This window comes from Equus przewalskii, chromosome 28 (genome assembly GCF_037783145.1).
Source record: "Equus przewalskii isolate Varuska chromosome 28, EquPr2, whole genome shotgun sequence".
In the NCBI taxonomy this organism is placed as follows: domain Eukaryota; kingdom Metazoa; phylum Chordata; class Mammalia; order Perissodactyla; family Equidae; genus Equus; species Equus przewalskii.
The window spans coordinates 5,457,675-5,476,526 of NC_091858.1; the positions used below are offsets into that span (position 1 = coordinate 5,457,675).

Sequence of the window (18,852 nt, forward strand, 5' to 3'; positions counted from 1 at the left end):
ATTTATCTATCTATCTATCTATCTATCTATCTATCTATCTATCTATGTATGTATCTATCTATCTATATCTCCTGTTGGTTCTGCTTCTCTGGAGAACCCTAACAGATTGGTATTATTATAGCTTCCTCTTAGATTGACGCTTTGCATTATGACATATCCTTCTTTACCTCTATTAATGCTTTCCATGTTAGTCTATCAAGCTTTCTTTTGTACAAAGTTTTTGTATAGTTCCATCGTATATATTTTTCCATCCTCTACTTTGAACTTTTATATAACTGAAATTGTGTCTTTTGTAAGCAGCACATATTTGAGAATTTTTTCCAAATCTTAGGATCATTGTCTTTTGATTGGTTATGAACCATCAGATTATAACACAACTGTGTACCATCTCAATTTAAAATATGACAGTGACCATTAATCATGGCATTGCATTTATTATAACATTTCCTTATCTGATACCTACTGATTAACAGAGTTAGTATGAGATAACTTTAAAAATAAGAGATATGTAATATAAAAACTCATAAACATTCATTTCTTACAAATAGTTTTTGTGGACTTATGTGTATATATAAATATGTTATGTTATATTACATTATATTAGAAAACTTCTATCTTTTCTGGTCAGCTCAAAACCATAATATGCAAGTTTTGAAGCCCAGGCAATCAGGCAATGCATGTATTTTTTATTTTCCATTTTTCCTGTCCATCGAAGAGAATTACTCTGGAGGAATAAATAAAGGAGAAAAAGTCACCTAGATGACCAATCAAGTTAAAAATTATGGCTAATTCAACAAACAGTATGAGGGTAGTCTTATTACAAAGTAGAGTTATATCATGTAATTTATTTTTAACCAACATTTTGAATACACAAATGCTAAAGGATTAAAAATTATTAGAAAAAATTTAAAAGATACTGCAAGAAATTTTTTAAATGACAAATTGAAATGTCATTTCTAGTTTACTGTGTCTATGATATATAGCTTACAATTTTGAAAAATATTCTCCAATTTAATTTTTATTATATGCAGTTATATGACTATCACCATTTAATATGTATTTATATTTATCTAATGCAAAAATTTTGTTTCTCTGTCTCTCCTGCTTGTTCTTAAAATATTTGATACTCACTGTGATATCATGGATTCTCTGTTTTCCAGGCTATTCTTTGGGTTCACTCTCACTTTCAAGTTGCCTACATGTTTAAAAATAAAAATAATCACTTAAAATTATATTTTCTTCAAGATTGGTCTATAAAACTCTGCACTATCTACTAGTATTGAAACAGTTTGAATTCTTACATGAGATCTGGGAGCAGCCACTACTTGAGAATATCTTACCATTTATAACTGGTATATATAAGTCTCAACTGGTAATCAAGACTAACATGAGAAAAAACACAGTAATATAAATTTACCTGAAAATGTACTCAGATAGCTTTAAACTTTTTTTTGCCATTCATCTTCTGCTTTTTACTAATTTTACTAGCTACTTTTTCTCCTAAAGATATTTGACAGCAGTTTTCCCACAATAAAGTCATCTAATACAAGAAAATCCCTTTAATATGTTTCAGTATTAACTGGATTGTGTTAAATATTTTATACACTGCATATTATTTCAGCAATTTTACATAAACTTTTCAAAATATTTCCAGAAAATGTATTCCATTTTAATTTACATTATTTTATCAACAAAATATTTTGATAAAATTCAATTCATTTTAAGTAAAGGCAGAAATTATTTTATAGCAGTTTGTCTGAAGAGAAGTAAACCAATTTTAATATTTTCATTCTTTTCATTTGTTTGTGAGGAGGATTGGCCCTGAGCTAACATCTGTGCCAGTATTCCTCTATTTTATATGGGATGCCACCACAGTGTGGCTTGATGAGCAGTGCTAGGTCTGTGCCCAGGATCCGAACTGCTAACCCTGGGCTGCCCAAGCAGAGTGCATGAACTTAACCACTACACCACCAGGCCAGCCCTAATATTTTTATTCTTGATGCATATTTTCAGATATTTCTAAAGTCTTTTTAATGGAAAATCATTTGTATTATTTTTTCTGTAGATTAGCTATGGCTATAATCTGAACTATTATATATTAATTTTTAAACTTTTCCACCTCTGGCTGCCTCTCTCTCAATGCTAATTACTCTCCCAGATTTTCCTGCTACCTTTTAATAAAATAACATATGCAAAATTTTTTGAAATATAAAAATATTAAAAAGTAAAGTAATATTTAATATGCATTTAATAATTAGGATCAAATAATAAAAGGAGGTAGATAAACATTAACTAGAAATCATTTCCACTTAATTTTACCCTGAACAGAGTACAAGTTGTTATAAAATTAAAATTGCTGACCTTTTAAAAAATTCTGTTTATTATTCATTATATTAATCATTAATATATTAAGTACTAAATTTCCATATAAAGGTAAGAATTAGATCTAAATTATTACTGGTTACATTATCATGATGTTATTTATTAATGTTATATGTATGCCAAGAAATTATAAAAGTAAAGAATCAAATATGAAATCAATATACTCATCGCTTGTATATTCCTCAGTTCTCCATTTTTTTCTTTGGAAATAAACTTTTACCAGTGTAGCGATCAGTACACAAAGAACAATGAAAAAAGGAATGAGTAAGAAAAATGGCCATCTCATAGGTTTGGAATGGTAAGTACTCTTAATAAAGCGCCTTTCTAGGAGAGAAAACATGAGTGATTTTAAAGCAATTACCAGGAATATAGCTAAGACATTTCTATATTTTAATATGACTATTGGAATAAAAATTTAAACAATTTAATAATTTTATCATTTTCACATCTTTATATAAGGTAGATAAGTTGACAGCATAAGTGCCCGAAGAGAGTCCTCTCTTAACATAATAGTCCTATCCCCTACTTTTTTATTGAGAACTTTCTATTCCATAAGTCTCTCTCCAGAACTATCTAATAATGTAGATGAAAAGAATTAAACTGTGATCCCTGTAAGAACTGAATTTTTTCACAATACTCTTTTAGTAAGAAATACCGTATAAATAATAAAATTTTAACATAGTCCAAATTATCTTTTCTTTTATTGCATTCATATGTATTTTCATGTTTTATCTAACAAATTATTGCTTATTCCAAGGTCATGTAGTAATCTCCCTATATTTCTTTCAGGAAGATATGTAGTTTTAGCTTCTACATTTAGACTCATGATCTATTCCATATGAATTGTTAAGTAAGTTGAGATTTTGAGGTTCATTTGGTCTTTGTGGATATCCAGTTGTTACAGTACAATGTTTTGAACTGACTTTCCTTCTCCATGGAGCTTTGTATTTTTCTTGAAAAACTGACTAACGATGTATTAATCAATATATTTCTAGATACTCTAATCCTTTTCATTGATCTATTCATATATCTTTTACCAATGCCACAGTCTTGATTACTGCAACTATTACTAAATCTTTACTACACTAAATTTCATGTGAGGCAAACAGACTAAGTTGTCCTTCTTTGTTCTGCTTTTTCAGGGTTGTTTGGCTATTCTAAGCACTCTAGAGTATATTTTAGAATCAAATTGTTAATATATAAATAATTGCATGCTTTAAGAATTGAGTTTTTTAATCTATAGATTTAATTTGGCGAGAACTGACATCTTAGCAATAACAAACTTTTCCATAGGTGAACATGGCATATTTCTCCATTTATTTGTATGTTTAACATCTATCTGCATTTTTTGTTTTAGTTTCAGTGTAAAGGTCTTGCATATTTTTTGTTAAATTTATTGAAATATTTTATATTTTGATAGTATCATAAATAGTACTGATTTTAAGTAGATTTCCATTTACTGCTGCTATTATATAACAATACTACTGACCTGTGCATGTTGTTTCCTTTGACCTCTCAAAAGATATTTATTATTTGTAGTAGTATTTCTGTAGATTCCGTAGGATTTTCTATGTAATTAATCATATCATCTACAGTCTTATTTCACACTTTCTAATCTGTATGCTCCTGATCTCTTCTTCTTTCATTACTGCACTGGCTAGGACTTATGGTAAAATGTTGAATAGACATCATGAGAACAGAGGTTATTGCCTTGCTCCCAATTTTTTTGTGAAAAACAATGTATTTCATCATAAGATATATTAGCTATGTTTTTTGTTGATGCTATTTATCAGATGATTACTACTTCTGTCAGTCGTTTACTGCTTTATTAAAATTTCCTAATAAATGTTGAATTTTGTCAAATGATTTTTCTGCATCAAATGAAAAACTAATACTTTAAAAAAAATTTTGATTTGGAGAATTGCACTAATTGACTTTCAAGTGATTTTCAAGCGATAACAGTCTTGCATTCCTAGGATAAACCCCAATTAGTATGGATTATTATCCTGGTAATATATATAGCTACATAAAATGAGCTAATACTTTGTTGAGAATATTTATATCTAAGTTTGTTAAAGATATTGTTCTTTTGTTAACTTCCTTGTCTGGATTTGGCTTCAGGGTTATGTTTTCCTCATACAATAAGGTGATAGGAGTCCCTCCCAGAACTGTTTTTTAAAGTGGTATTTCTTCCTTCCAAAAATCCGGTGGAATTAACCTCTGAAATTATCTAGACCTTTACTTTTTTTGTTTATTTTTCTTGGTGTTGATTTTAAAAAATCATAAACCCACAGATCAAAGAAGTTTTGAGTTCTGGTTTCTCAGCTATCCCCTTCGATTTGTAATTCCTTTTCTATAAGGAGTAGCTCTTTTTACATATGAGTAGCTTTATCAGCCTGCTTCTTGCCCGTAATTGATTAGGACTAAAAGTGCACATATACTGTCTTGACCTCTTTCAGTCTGAGCTGATATAATTCTTTCAAAAACATGAAGATTTCATATGTATCAAATAAAAATAAACTCCATTAAACAAAGGCCACACACACGAATAGCTTTGACATACAGATAAAAGGTTTTTTTCTATATGGGATCCTGTGAGGCCTATTTACCCTATTTAAGATTCTTAGTAGCATTATTTTTGGGGAGTTTTTATGAGGCATTCCAATACAATACTTAGAAGCCCTTTCATACAGATGAAGGTGTCTAAGAGTCATCAATTTAACTTTTTATGAGGTTTTAACAAAGAGGTTTTCAGTCACATGCTTGCAAACTTTTATCTGAGATCAAATTTTATTGCTCAATATCTCAAATTAAGCTATTGGTCATTTCCTGCTTTGAGAACATTTTCCTGGAAGAGTCCAAGAATGATAATTAGTTTTATTTTCAAACAAACAAACAAAAATCCTAGCTCTTTTATATTTGCTCTACATTTTACTTAAAAATTGAACTTCTTTAATTTCATTAATTTTTTAATAGATTGTTTTATTTCATTTAATTATTATTGTCTTCTTGTATTTTATCATAAGTAGCTTAAGTCACCTACCAGGAAATCATTACAATCTACCTGGAAATCTTGCCGACCAGAAGCACGAATTCTATTTTCCACATTACCACAGGCAGCAGTGAGGCCAAACAATTCACCAGTTCATGCTAAATGTCCTCATTTCTCCAACTTCTAATAACATGTTTTAAGGTGTCTTTGAAGTGCTCACCAATAGTTTTCTCAAGACAAATTCAATGTATCCTAAGAGGCTTCAACAGTTTCCTAGAGGTCTTTCAACCTTCCACACACCATCCAATTCCAAAGCTAATGCCACATGTTTTAGATTCGTGTTATATAAATACACCATCTTGATACCAAATTGTTTTGTTTTCTATTATATAGGGAGAGAGAGAGAAAGAGAGAGAAAGGTGCGAGAAACTATCCCCAAATTTAGTAACAATAAAATTATTTAATTTTGTAGGTCATGCATTTGGTGGAAGGCTTAGTTGCATGGTTGTTTTTTTCTGTGTCTCATTGTAGCCAAATTTTATAGAAAGCAAATGATTTTCAATAGAATGAGTATTATAATAATGGGAGTTCCAAGAATTAGTATTCTAAAAGACCCAGTGAGAATCTGCAGGAGGACCACAGAAGTCCCAGAAACTTACTTCCATACATGTTATTGATCAATCACATCACTAAGGCCAACTTGGGTTCTAGGAAAAGAGTAGTCTCCTCTGCTCACTGAGGAAATGCCATGTGTGAGTATAGACAGAAGCAACAAATTGCAGTCGATTTGAAGATAAGCTATTACAAGACAACTGTTACTACTAAAATGGAAATAGCATTACATACGTTATAATATTTTTAACAATAATCTATTACCATATGGCCTTAAATATAACATTTCAAGCGCTAGAATGAATGTGGAAATGTTAAGAACGACCTCTGGCTCAACATCTGAGAAAAAACCTGTTTTATCTGTAAATTTAAGTTTTTATATAAAGACAGTCTGGCCCTAAGCATCACTGGATATGCTGGTTTCTTCTAAAATCTATCCCTGCTTTGCACAAAAAATTATGGGAAACTATATTACCCAAGCTCCTTGATCTTCTCTCTTTTAGTTAGGTCTGGCCAATGGAAATCACCGGATAAAATTTGGAGGGTCAGAAGAGTGAAAGATCTAGGGTATTTACCCTCCTTCCTCTCCAGCATCTCCAGTAAGTGGCTCTGTATATTCTATACCTTTACCTCATGCAAGACAGTACTCTCCTAGTGGTCTATATCCTAGTATGTAGCCCTGACCATAGTTGTATATCATGTTAGATGGCTCAGATTCTCGTCCTAGTAATACCATCTCCTTTTATTGTCCTTCCAGCCCTAAGAAGTGGTCGTAGATTCCTGTTGTTGCTAATCTCTGGGTTGCTTCACCATTCTCTGATTGGCTTTTATCTCTGCCATTATGTGTTACCAGATGCCTTAAATTGAATTCTTTCTGTATGAAGGACTTAGTTGATTTCTATTTTTCTACCTTGGCTCATACTGACATATTTATGTTACCTATGTTATAATATACTATTCTCTGGAAGTAAAACATAAATTAAATAGCCACATATGTTTATTATTTGGTATCCAAACATAATCTAGATATAAATTGGTAAAGTGTTATTTATTTGATTAAATTTAATCAATTAAAATGTTGTTTTAATTATGTTTTGAACTTGATATTAATACTTACCATAAACGCTTGTGGAAGGTTTTGGTGCAGGTGGAAAATTGCCACTGTCAACACTTCCACCAGGCCATGAACCATCTACAGATGTGCAATTTGGTGGTAAAAATGTAGGGTTACAGTGACAGTTTTTTTTATTATTGCATGTCTGAAACCAGGAGAAATATCATTTTATAAGTAGCTAGAAATAGTTGTGTTCAAGTTGAATTTTAAAATAATACTTAGGTCAGATAAGAATGGTTTTCTTATATGGTTTATGAGTATATGAGTGTGTGTGTGGACGTATTTAGCTGTGTGTTTGCTCTCCTAGAATCACTGTCAATTACTTCTATTCTTGCCTCAGAGTACTGAGTACTTACACCCTTATTGTTGCATTTTTCATCAGTGCAGTCATAATTCAAGTATGCAGCATCTACACATTCCTTATTCCTGCAAACCTAAAAAGGAAATAGGCTGAAGTAAGTTAACTGAAATGCCATCTGTATTTGGCATTTAACTTAAAATATTTCATATTATATTGACATAAGAGGTATTCATTTAACAATAAATATTAATATTCTAACAATAAGTGATTAATTTACACTGCTATTGTATTTCCAGTACTAGATGAGAAACTGATTATCTGAGAGTAAACAAAACAATAAAAGCATCTTCCTTTTTAATACTGGGATAGGAGGTACACACATGAAATAAATAAAAGGAAAGATAAAGCTGTGATAAATGCTACAGCAAAGCATAGTTTTATGAAAGAAAAGAATGAAATACAGGGAATTTACTTAATATGAGAACAGTAGAACTTTCTTATTGAGCCCTGATGTGGAGCAGGACTTAATGAAGCATAGAAATGAAAAAAGAAATACTTATAGGAAAATAAATAATATTTAAAATGACCCTACAATGAAATATATTGTGAAATTTTTAAAAAATATTGAGTGTAGTTGTTACACAAAAAACAGTTATTCAATTATTAATTACTAAATATTTGAGTCCTACAATATGCCTGGCCCTGAGAACACAGCAGTTAAAAACAAAAATTTCATATTGTAGTAAAATATATAGAAACACACAAACAAGAAAGCTAAATGAGATGTGATAGGAGTTGTTAGGGCGGTATTGTGTAAGGTCTTACAATCTTAATCAGAATGTGAGCCTATAACCTACAAGCAATTGGTTGTATTTAGAGATTTAATTGGAAGATGGAAAGCTGATAAAAGTAGTTTTGGAAAAGAGGATGGAAAGGGCAAGGGAAAATGTAAAGAGACAAATTAGAATGTCATTACAATAGTCCAGGAAAATGGTAACCATAGAGTGAAACTGCATAGTAGTGGTGTAGATGGAAATAAGTGGTTGTATTTGAGATACAGTTAAAAGGTTTAATCCACCTAAGTTTAGGGATGGACTATATATGGAGGATGAAAAGAGAGATGGGTCAATGATATCAAGGTTTCTGGCTTGTCTAACTCTCTTGGTGGTGGCACAATTAACTGAGAAAGGGAAAGCTAAGCATAAAGCTTAAACATTTATAAATATTATTTTTTGAGACTTCTTTCAGTTTGTAATATCAAATAATACTATGCTTCAAATTTTCAAAAACGTTTACTACACTCATAGACTCAGAGTGACTGATGATAAACCAAAAAACATGTAATTGGAAATATCATTTTCATCAAAAATATTTCTAAATAATATTGTCAATATTTCTTTGGAATCCTTCCCTCTTGAAAATATATGATCATAATATACTAATTTTTAAAATCAGAGAGTGAATCTGCTCACATAGGTTTTGCTGAATATGGAAAAATACATTATTAATGGTGTCTGATAATTATGGAAATGCACACCTCTGTTTAAGACTTAGGAGGAAATATAATGATGATAAAAACATGGTCAGGTTATTTTGAGTGTTGTGGTAATAGTATAAAAGTTCTAGCTCTGGATAAAGACTAGTGCTGCTATAGTCAGAAACATGTCTGTTCTGTTAGAATGATGCCTTAACACCTAACTAGAACTAGGGCAGAGAAGTTACATGTATAATTTTCAGAGCTCTTATCCAGAAGTAGATATACCTGATTCTCATAACCATTAAATAAATTCTTTGAGTCAGAGAAAAAGAAGTTAAGAAGGGATTGTTGGTATTATTGGTATTCTTTTTGTGCAATGGAATTTTTTCTTCTTTAACAGGTGTACTTCTTTAACAGGACTCTAGCTACAAAACCACAGAACTTAACACCACACAGGAATAATATAATATAATATAATATAATATAATATAATATAATATAATATAAAGAAAATAATGGTTCTTCACCAAACTGTCTGAAATAGATTTTTTTAATTTATTTTGAGATAAGAAAGATAATGCAGCTTCCTATTCCTGTCACTAGGGTGGAATAAGTTTCTGTAGAAAGTTTCTTAGATGCAGAACCTAAAATGGTGAATAAAAAATGTGTGCATCTATATTTTAAAAAAAACACATGGTTGTACTGGAGAAAAAGCAAAAATTATTTTTAGGCTCAGAAAATGTGAGACAATGTGATTCCACAAAAGTAATAAAAAACTGGAGCCAGCATTCCTTTAGTGGCTGTCTGTGGCCAAGCATGTAGGATTTAAATGATCATGTGCACCCTACGCCAGTGACAGATTTGGTTTTACCAAATCCTGAAAAAATACTAGACAGTGACATCAGCAAAATGGTGCACCAGGAAGCACCATGTCCTGTTCTTCCTTGGAGATGTTTTTAAAAATAAGAAGAAGATCTGGCTAAAATAACCTACAGGGGCTCTGGAAGCCAAAGGTCTACAGCAACCAAGCAAATGCCCAATCAAGAAAAAGCTGTACTCAAAATGGTAGAAAAGTTTGTGGCATTTTTGCTCACTCTTGCCCCACTCCTTCCCTTACACGGCAGGGTCTTCGTCTGGAGGAGGGAGATTATATGAAAAATGATGGCTGGAAATGCCCCATATTTAAAGAAAGACATGGATCTGCAAATCCTAGATCAACAATTGCCAAGTAGGATAAACACAAAGAGACTCATACCGAGACACATTATAATCGAACAGTCAAATGTCAAAGAAAAAGACAGAATCTTGAAAGCAGCAAGTGAAAAGCGAATCATCATGCACAAGGGATCCTCAATAAGATTATAGCAGATTATTCAACAGAAGCCTTTGAGGCCAGAAGGCAGTGGGCTGATATATATTTGAAGTGCTGAAAAAAAATAAAATTTACCAACTGAGAATTCTATATCCAGCAAAACTGTCTTTTAAAATTGATAAAGAAATTAAGATATTCCCAGGTTAAAAAACAAACAAAAATGCTGCAGGGGCTTATTACCATGAGGCCTGACCTACAAAAAATACTAAAAGGAATTTGTCAGTTTGAGTAAAAGTTTCCTAGTCTGTAACTAGAAGTCATATGCAGAAATGAAGATCTCTGATAAAGTTAAGTGGAGGAATATCAAAATGAGTATTATTTTAATTTTGATTTATAACTTCATTTTTAAAATTTCTATGTGGTTTAAAAGGCAAGTGCATAAAAAAAACAATTGTAAATCTACATTAATGAATACGTAATGTATAAAGATGCAATTTTTGACATCAAAAACAAGTGTGAAGGGCAAAACTGTAAAGAAATGGAGGTTTTGTATGTGCTTCAAGTTTATTTGTTATCAATTCCAAAATAGATTGTTTAAAGATGTACATGTAAACCCCTGGTAACCACAAAGAAAATATCTATAGAATAAACACAAAAGGAAATGAGAAGGAAATCAAAATGTGTGGGAGGTCAACCTGCAAGGAGAGAGGAGGCATCAACTAAACTTAAAACATCAAATAACTTAGAGGAAGGTTGTAATGGAGGTACTGAGGAACAAAAAAGCTATTCAAAATACAAAATACAAATAACAAAATGATAAAAAAGCAAGTCCTTCTCTATCAGTAATTACATTAATGTTAATGGAGTAAGTTTCCCAGTCAAATGGCATGGATTGGCAGAATGGATAACAGTGCTCAACTATATGCTGAAAGACACTCTCTGCAAGATATCAAGTAAGTCTTACTTGATATCTAATGACACAAATAGGTTGAAAGTAAGAGAGTTGAAAAAGATATTCCATGCAAATAGTAACAAAAGTGAACAGAAATGGCTATAATAATATTGGATGAAATAATTCTTACATCAACTACTATTACAAGAGACAAAAGAGGACATTTTATATTGATAATGGATCAATTCAGGAAGAAAACACGCCACTTATAAGCCCATATGTACCAAACATCAGAGCTCCAAAACACATGAAGCAGACAGAATTCTCAAATTCTTCTAAAAAATTGAACAAGAGCAAACACTTCCAGATGTCCATGAGGCCAGTGTTACTCTAATAAAAGAGCCAGACAAAGACATTACAACAAAGGAAATCTACAAATTAATATTGTTAATGTATATTAATGCAAACACATTCATATGTCACTTAACCACACGGATACATTCTGAGAAACACATCATTAGGCAATTCAGTTATTGTGCAAAAAGGATAGTGTGTGCTTATATAAAACTAGATGGTATAGTCTACTACATACCTAGGCTATGTAGTACAAATCTTATGGGACCACTATCATATATGTGGTCCATCATTGACCAAAATGTCATTATGTGGCACATAACTATATATATCCTCAACAAAACACTAGTAAACCAAATTAAGCAGAAGTTTAAAAAGTTCATACAGCATGACCAAGTAGAATTTACTCCTGGGATGCAAGGATGGTTCAACATACAAAAATCTATGAATATAATATGCCGCATGAAAAGAATGAAGGGGAAAAAACACACAGCCCTCTCAATTGACGCAGAAAAATCATTTTACAAAGTTTGACACCATTTAATGATAAGAACATCCAACAAAGTTGTAGTAGAAGAAAACAACCTCAATGTAATAAAGGCCATCTATAAAAAAGAGAGAGCTAAAATCATATATAATGATGAAAACTTAAAGCTTTTCCTCTAAGATCAGGACCAAGGATGACTGTTTTCATGACTTCTATTCAACATAGTATTAGAAATGCTATCCAGAGCAAGACAAAGAAATAAAAATTATCCAAATTGGAAATGAAGAAATAAAATTATCTCTGTTCACAGATGACATGATCTTATATGTAGAAAACTATAAATATTACAGACACACACACAATATTAGAACTAATAAAGAAATTCAGCAAAGTTCCAGGATACAAAATCAACACAGAAAAATCAGTTACATTTCTCTACACTAAGGGTGAACATTCTGAAAAGGGAATTAGTTAAATAATTCCATTTACAATAGCATCAAAAAATATTTAGGAATAAACTCAAGTGAAAGACTTCTACACTGAAAACTACAAAACATTGCTGAAAGATATTAAAAATGACACAAACAAATGGAAAGATAACCCATGTTCATGGATTGGAGGACAAACATTGTTAAGATGTCAATACTACCCAAAACAACCTGCAGATTCAACACAATCCTTGTAAAATCCCAATGTTTTCTGAAGAAATAGAAAAAAGTTCATCCTAGAAAATATAGAATCTCATGAGACCATAGGTAGCTAAAATGATCATAGACAAGAAGGTAAAATTTGGACTCCCACTTACTAATTTCAAACTTACTAAAAAGCTACAGTAATAAAAAGTGTGGTATTGATATAAAGACAGACATAGAGACCAGTGGAAAAGAATAAAGAGCCCCAAAATAAAGTCTTTTATATATGGGCAAGTGATTTTCAATAAGGTTGCTACATAAATTCAATGTGGAAAGGAGAATCTTTTCAAGAAATAGTGCTTGGAAAATTGAGCATCTATTGAAAAGAATGAATTTGGAACTTTACCTTACACCATATCCAAATATTAACTCAAAATGGATCCTAGACCTAAACATAAGGGCTAAAACTGTAAAACTCCTAAAAGGAAATATAGGGGAAAAGCCTCATGACATTGAATTTGGTAATTATTTCTTGGATATGACACAAAAAGCACAAGCAAAAAAGAAAAAAACATAAATAAATGGGACTTCATCTATATTAAGAACTTTTGTAACTCAAAGGATGCTATCAATAGAGTTAAACGCATCTCATGAAATAAGGGAAAATATTTTTGAATCATATATCTGATTAAGGATTAATATCTGGAATGCATAAAATTTCCTAAAAACCAACAACAAAAACCAAACAACTCAATTAAATTTAAAAATTGGAGATGCAGAGAAAGCATTTGACACGATCCGACAGCCATTTATGATAAAAACTCTGAACAAAATGGGGATAGAAGGGAACTACCTCAACATAATAAAGGCCATATACAACAAACCCACAGCCAACATCATACTCAATGGGCAAAAACTGAGCACCATCCCCTTGAAAATACGAATGAGACAAGGATGCCCTCTATCACCACTCTTATTTAACATAGTACTGGAGGATTTGGCCAGAGAAGTCAGGCAAGAAAAAGGAATAAAAGGAATCCAAATAGGGAGGGAAGAAGTGAAACTCTCGCTGTTTGCAGATGACATGATCTTATATATAGAAAACCCCAAAGAATCCATTGGAAAATTTTTAGAAATAATCAACAACTACAGCAAAGTTGCAGGGTATAAAATCAATTTACACAAATCATTAGCATTTCTTACTGTAATAACGAACTAACAGAAAAAAACTCAAGAACACAATACCATTCACAATTGCAACAAAAAGAATAAAATACCTCAGGGTGAATTTAACTAAGGAAGTGAAAGAACTATACAACGAAAATTACAAGGCTTTTCTGAAAGAAATGGATGATGACAGAAAGAGATGGGAAGACATTCCATGTACATGGATTGGAAAAATAAATATAGTTAAAATGTCCATTCTACCTAAAGCAATCTACAGATTCAATGCCATCCCAATCAGAATCCCAATGACATTCTTTACAGAATTAGAACAAAGAATCCTAAAATTTATGTGGGGCAACAAAAGACCCCAAACTGCTAAAGCAATCCTGAGAAAAAAGAACAAAACGGAAGGCATCACAATCCCTGACTTTAAAACATACTACAAAGCTATAGTAATCAAAATAGCATGGTAGTGGTACACAAACAGGTGCACAGATCAATGGAACAGAATTGAAAGCCCAGAAATAAAACCACACATCTATGGACAGCTTATCTTTGACAAAGGAGCTCAGGGCATACAATGGAGAAAAGAAAGTCTTTTCAACAAATGGTGCTGGGAAAACTGGAAAGCCACATGTAAAAGAATGAAAATTGACCATTCTTTCTCACCATTTACCAAAATAAACTCAAAATGGATCAAAGACCTAAAGGTGAGACCTGAAACCATAAGGGTTCTAGAAGAAAATGTAGGCAGTACATTCTTTGACATCAGTATTAAAAGGATCTTTTTGGACACCATGTCTTCTCAGACAAGGGAAACAATAGAAAGAATAAACAAATGGGACTTCATCAGACTAAAGAGCTTCTTCAAGGCAAATGAAAACAGGAATGAAACAAAAAAACAACCCACAAACTGGGAAAAAAATATTTGCACGTCATACATCTGGCAAAGGCTTAATATCCATAATATATAAAGAACTCACACAACTCAGCAACAAAAAATCAAACAATCCAATCAAAAAACGGGCAGGAGACATGAAGAGACATTTCTCCAAAGAAGATATACGAATGGTCAATAGGTACGTGAAAAAATATTCATCATCGCTGATCATCAGAGAAATGCAAATCAAAACTACACTAAGATATCACCTTACACCCATTAGAATGACAAAAATAACTAAAACTAATAGTAACAAATGTTCAAGATGTTGTGGAGAAAAAGGAGCCCTCATACACTGCTGCTGGGAGTGCAAACTGGTGCAGCCACTATGGAAAACAGTATGGAGATTCCTCAAAAAATTAAAAATAGAACTACCATACGATCCAGCTATCCCACTACTGGGTATCTATCCAAAGAGCTTGAAGTCAGCAATTCCAAAAGCCCCATGAACCCCAATGTTCATTGCAACATTATTTACAATAGCCAAAACGCCTAAATGCCACCTAAATGCCTATCAACAAATGACTGGATAAAGAAGATATGGTATATATATATACAATGGAATACTACTCAGCTGTAAAAAACAACAAAATCGTCCCATTCGAAACAACATGGATGGACCTTGAGGGAATTATCTTAAGTGAAATAAGCCAGATAGAGAAGGACAATCTGTGTATGACTTCACTCATATTAGGAATTTAAAAATGTAGACAAAGAGAACAGATTAGTGACAACCAGGGGAATGGTGGGGTAGGGGGTGGACACAAAGGGTGAAGGGGTGCATCTATAACATGACTGACAAACAATAATGTACAACTGAAATTTCACAAGATTGTAACCTATCATTAACTCAATAAAAATTTTTTAAAAATAACTAGTTTACAGAAAAAAATTTTTTTTAATTGGGCAAAGGATGTGAATAGACATTTCTCCAAAGAAGATATGCAAATTTCTAGTAAGCATATGGAGATGTGTTCAATATCACTAATCATCAGAGAAGTAAAATTCAAAATGATAATGAGGAACCACTTCACAGCCATTAGAATGGCTATTATGAAAGAATGGAAAAGAACAAATGTTGGTGAGGATGTGGAGAAACTGTAACATTTAGGCATTGATGATAAGAATGTAAAGTAGAGTGCAGGCGGAGCAAAATGGCGGGGTGAGCTGACCCGGGATTCTCTCCCCTCCAAAATACAACAAAAGATTGGAAGAACTGAATTTCAGAGAATAAACATAATGCCAGCTCGTTAGAGACCTAGAATACCAAGAAGGTGGAGATCATAAACCTAGCTTTACCCCTTTGGAGGCACTGGAATGGTAGGAGAGAACATCGCTCCATCCCCTAGAGTCTGCGATCGCTGTGGCGCCGGTCGGGAAGGAGCGGGGGAGGGGCCGCACGACCGGGGGATCATCCAGGACTCCTGTCCCTGATTCAGTGGAGACCCGCTGACGGGGGGAAAGCTTCCGTCCTCGGGGACCCTATGAATCAAGGGCCTTGGGAGACCAGAGAACAGAACTGATCTGAACCCAGACGGGCGCCTGTGAGTAACAGCCCCTCCCCCCAAGCAAAGCCAGTGGGCGCAGCCATCTTGCCCCAAGGCGGAGAGCTAACACGCCGCTCTCAACCCCCACCTAGTGGCGACAGGCTGTAACTGCAAGTGAATTCTACCACCATGAGAAAAAACCGCTCCTCTACCATCCAGCAATTTATAAAAGCCCCAGACCAGAAGGAAAACAATAAAAACACAGAATTAAGTCCTGAGGACTTGGAATTAGGTAAACTAAGTGAGAATGCATTCAGAGCAGCTATAATCAAAAAACTCAATGAGGTAGAGAGAAAGATAGAGAAACAAGCCGAGCTCTGGAGTTACTTCACAAAAGAGATTGAAATCATAAAGAAGAATCAAACAGAATTACTTGAGATGAAAAAACACAATGGACCAGGTAAAACAGAATACAGATTCCCTGAATGCCTGTATAGACAACATAGAGGAGCAAATCAGCATAATCGAGGACAGACAGGCTGAATGGCGCCAGACATAGGAAGAAAGAGAACTAAGAATTAAAAAAAATGAGGAAAATCTCCGAGAGATAATGGATTCAATGAGGAGTAAGAACATAAGGATCATAGGAATTCCCGAGAATATGGAAAAGGAAAATGTAGCAGAAAGTGTGCTTGACGAAATTATTGAAGAGAACTTCCCAAATCTAGGGATCAACGGAGAAATGTGTGTAGAGGAGGGTTTTAGATCTCCTAGACTTGTCAATGTAAAAAGACCCACCACAAGGCACATAATAGTAAAGTTGGCAAATAGGAATGATAAGGAAAGAATACTCAGGGAAGTAAGAAAAAAAAGAGAATAACCTATAAAGGAGCCCCTATCAGACTTTCAGCAGATTTCTCTACAGAAACCCTACAAGCTAGGAGAGAATGGAGTGATATATTCAAAGCTTTAAAGGATAAAAACCTTCAGCCAAGAATACTCTATCCAGCAAGAATTTCCTTCAGATATGAGGGAGAAATTAAATCTTTTCCAGACAAACAAAAGTTAAGGGAATTTGTAACTAAAAGCCCTCCATTACAAGAAATCCTCAAGAAGGCTCTCATACTTGAAAAAAGAAAAAAGGGAGAAAGGGGACACAATCCACAGACTAGGGAGACCGATGGATAGAACCAGAATAGGATAGCAAATATTCAACTATAGCATTAGGGTAAAAATAAGGAAACTACCAAAACAAGGACGATCTTAGCACTCTAACTACAAATTAATAAGATGAGTTGGAATAAAAAATGAAAATAATTATTTAGGAGGGGAAGAGCAAAGGGTCTAAATCAGTATTGGTCAAGTAAGTAAGAGACCACCAGAGAATAGACTATATTATACACGAGATTCTAAATACAAACTTCAAGGTAGACACTAAAATAAAGTACAGAACAGAGTCACAAATCATAGATAAGGAAAAATCTAAGAAACCCAGCATAAGAAATTGCAGTATTAAATGGGTAGTCTAAAGCACACAGGAAAAGAAAGGCAGAAAAACAAGATAATGAGCGACAGATTGACAGCATTAAGTCCACATGCATCAATAATCACTCTCAATGTGAACGGATTGAACTCTCCAATAAAAAGACACAGAGTGGCAAAATGGATTAAAGAACAAGATCCAGCAATTTGTTGCCTCCAAGAAACACACCTCAGCCCCAAGGACAAACACAGGCTCAGAGTGAAGGGGTGGAGGACAATACTTCAAGCAAATAGCAAGGAAAAAAAGGCAGGTGTTGCAATTCTCATATCAGACCAAGTGGATTTCAAAATAAGACAGGTAAAGAGAGACACAGAGGGACAATATATAATGATCAAAGGGACACTTCATCAAGAAGAAATAACGCTTATAAATATCTATGCACCCAACACAGGAGCACCAAGATTCATAAAGCAACTATTAACAGACCTAAAGGAAGATGTTAAAAACAACACAATAATAGTAGGGGACCTCAACACCCCACTCACATCAATGGACAGATCATCCAGACAGAAAATCAACAAGGAAATAGTGGAGCTGAATGAAAAACTAAAACAATTGGACTTAATAGACATATATAGATCACTCCACCCTGAAGGAGCTGAATACACATTCTTCTCAAGTGCACATGGAACATTCTCTAGGATAGACCAAATGTTGGGAAACAAGGCAAGCATCTACAAATTTAAAAAAAATTGAAATAATAACAAGCATCTTCTCAGATCATAGTGCTATAAGGCTAGAAATTAATTACAAGAAAAAAGCTGAGAAAGGCACAAAGATGTGGAGACTAAACAACACACTACTGAACAAGCAATGGATCATTGAAGAAATTAAAGAAGAAATCAAAAAATACCTGGAAACAAGTGAAAATGATAGCATGCCATACCAACTCATATGGGATACAGCAAAAGCTGTATTAAGAGGAAAATTCATCGCAATACAGGCACATCTTAACAAACAAGAAAAATCCCAAATAAGCAACCTTAAAGCACACCTAACTGAACTAGAGAAAAAAGAACAAATGAAGCCCAAAGTCAGCAGAAGGAGAGAAATAATAAAAATCAGAGCAGAAATAAATACTATTGAAACGAAAAAGGCAGTAGAAAGGATCAATGAGAAAAAGAGCTGGTTTTTTGAGAAGATAAATAAAATTGACAAAC

The 18,852-nt window shown here is 33.1% G+C and overlaps 1 protein-coding gene across 4 annotated transcripts in view; it reads right to left on the reverse strand.

Annotated features, from left to right (window-relative positions):
• Positions 1 to 418: 418 nt before the first annotated feature.
• Positions 419 to 18,852, reverse strand: part of LOC103541927 (disintegrin and metalloproteinase domain-containing protein 2) — a 134,001-nt gene continuing 115,567 nt past the window's right edge. Inside the window, exons 17-21 of one of the 4 annotated variants that reach the window (XM_070599078.1) lie at positions 7,457 to 7,534; positions 7,104 to 7,245; positions 2,547 to 2,706; positions 1,132 to 1,195; positions 419 to 724 (exon numbers count right to left, since the gene is read on the reverse strand). In XM_070599078.1, the coding sequence (XP_070455179.1) occupies positions 1,162 to 1,195; positions 2,547 to 2,706; positions 7,104 to 7,245; positions 7,457 to 7,534 (414 nt within the window). In that variant the 3' untranslated portion in view covers positions 419 to 724; positions 1,132 to 1,161. The remainder of the gene's footprint in view (positions 725 to 1,131; positions 1,196 to 2,546; positions 2,707 to 7,103; positions 7,246 to 7,456; positions 7,535 to 18,852) is intronic. The other 3 variants (XR_011534411.1, XM_070599079.1, XR_011534412.1) reach the window with 3 other exon arrangements.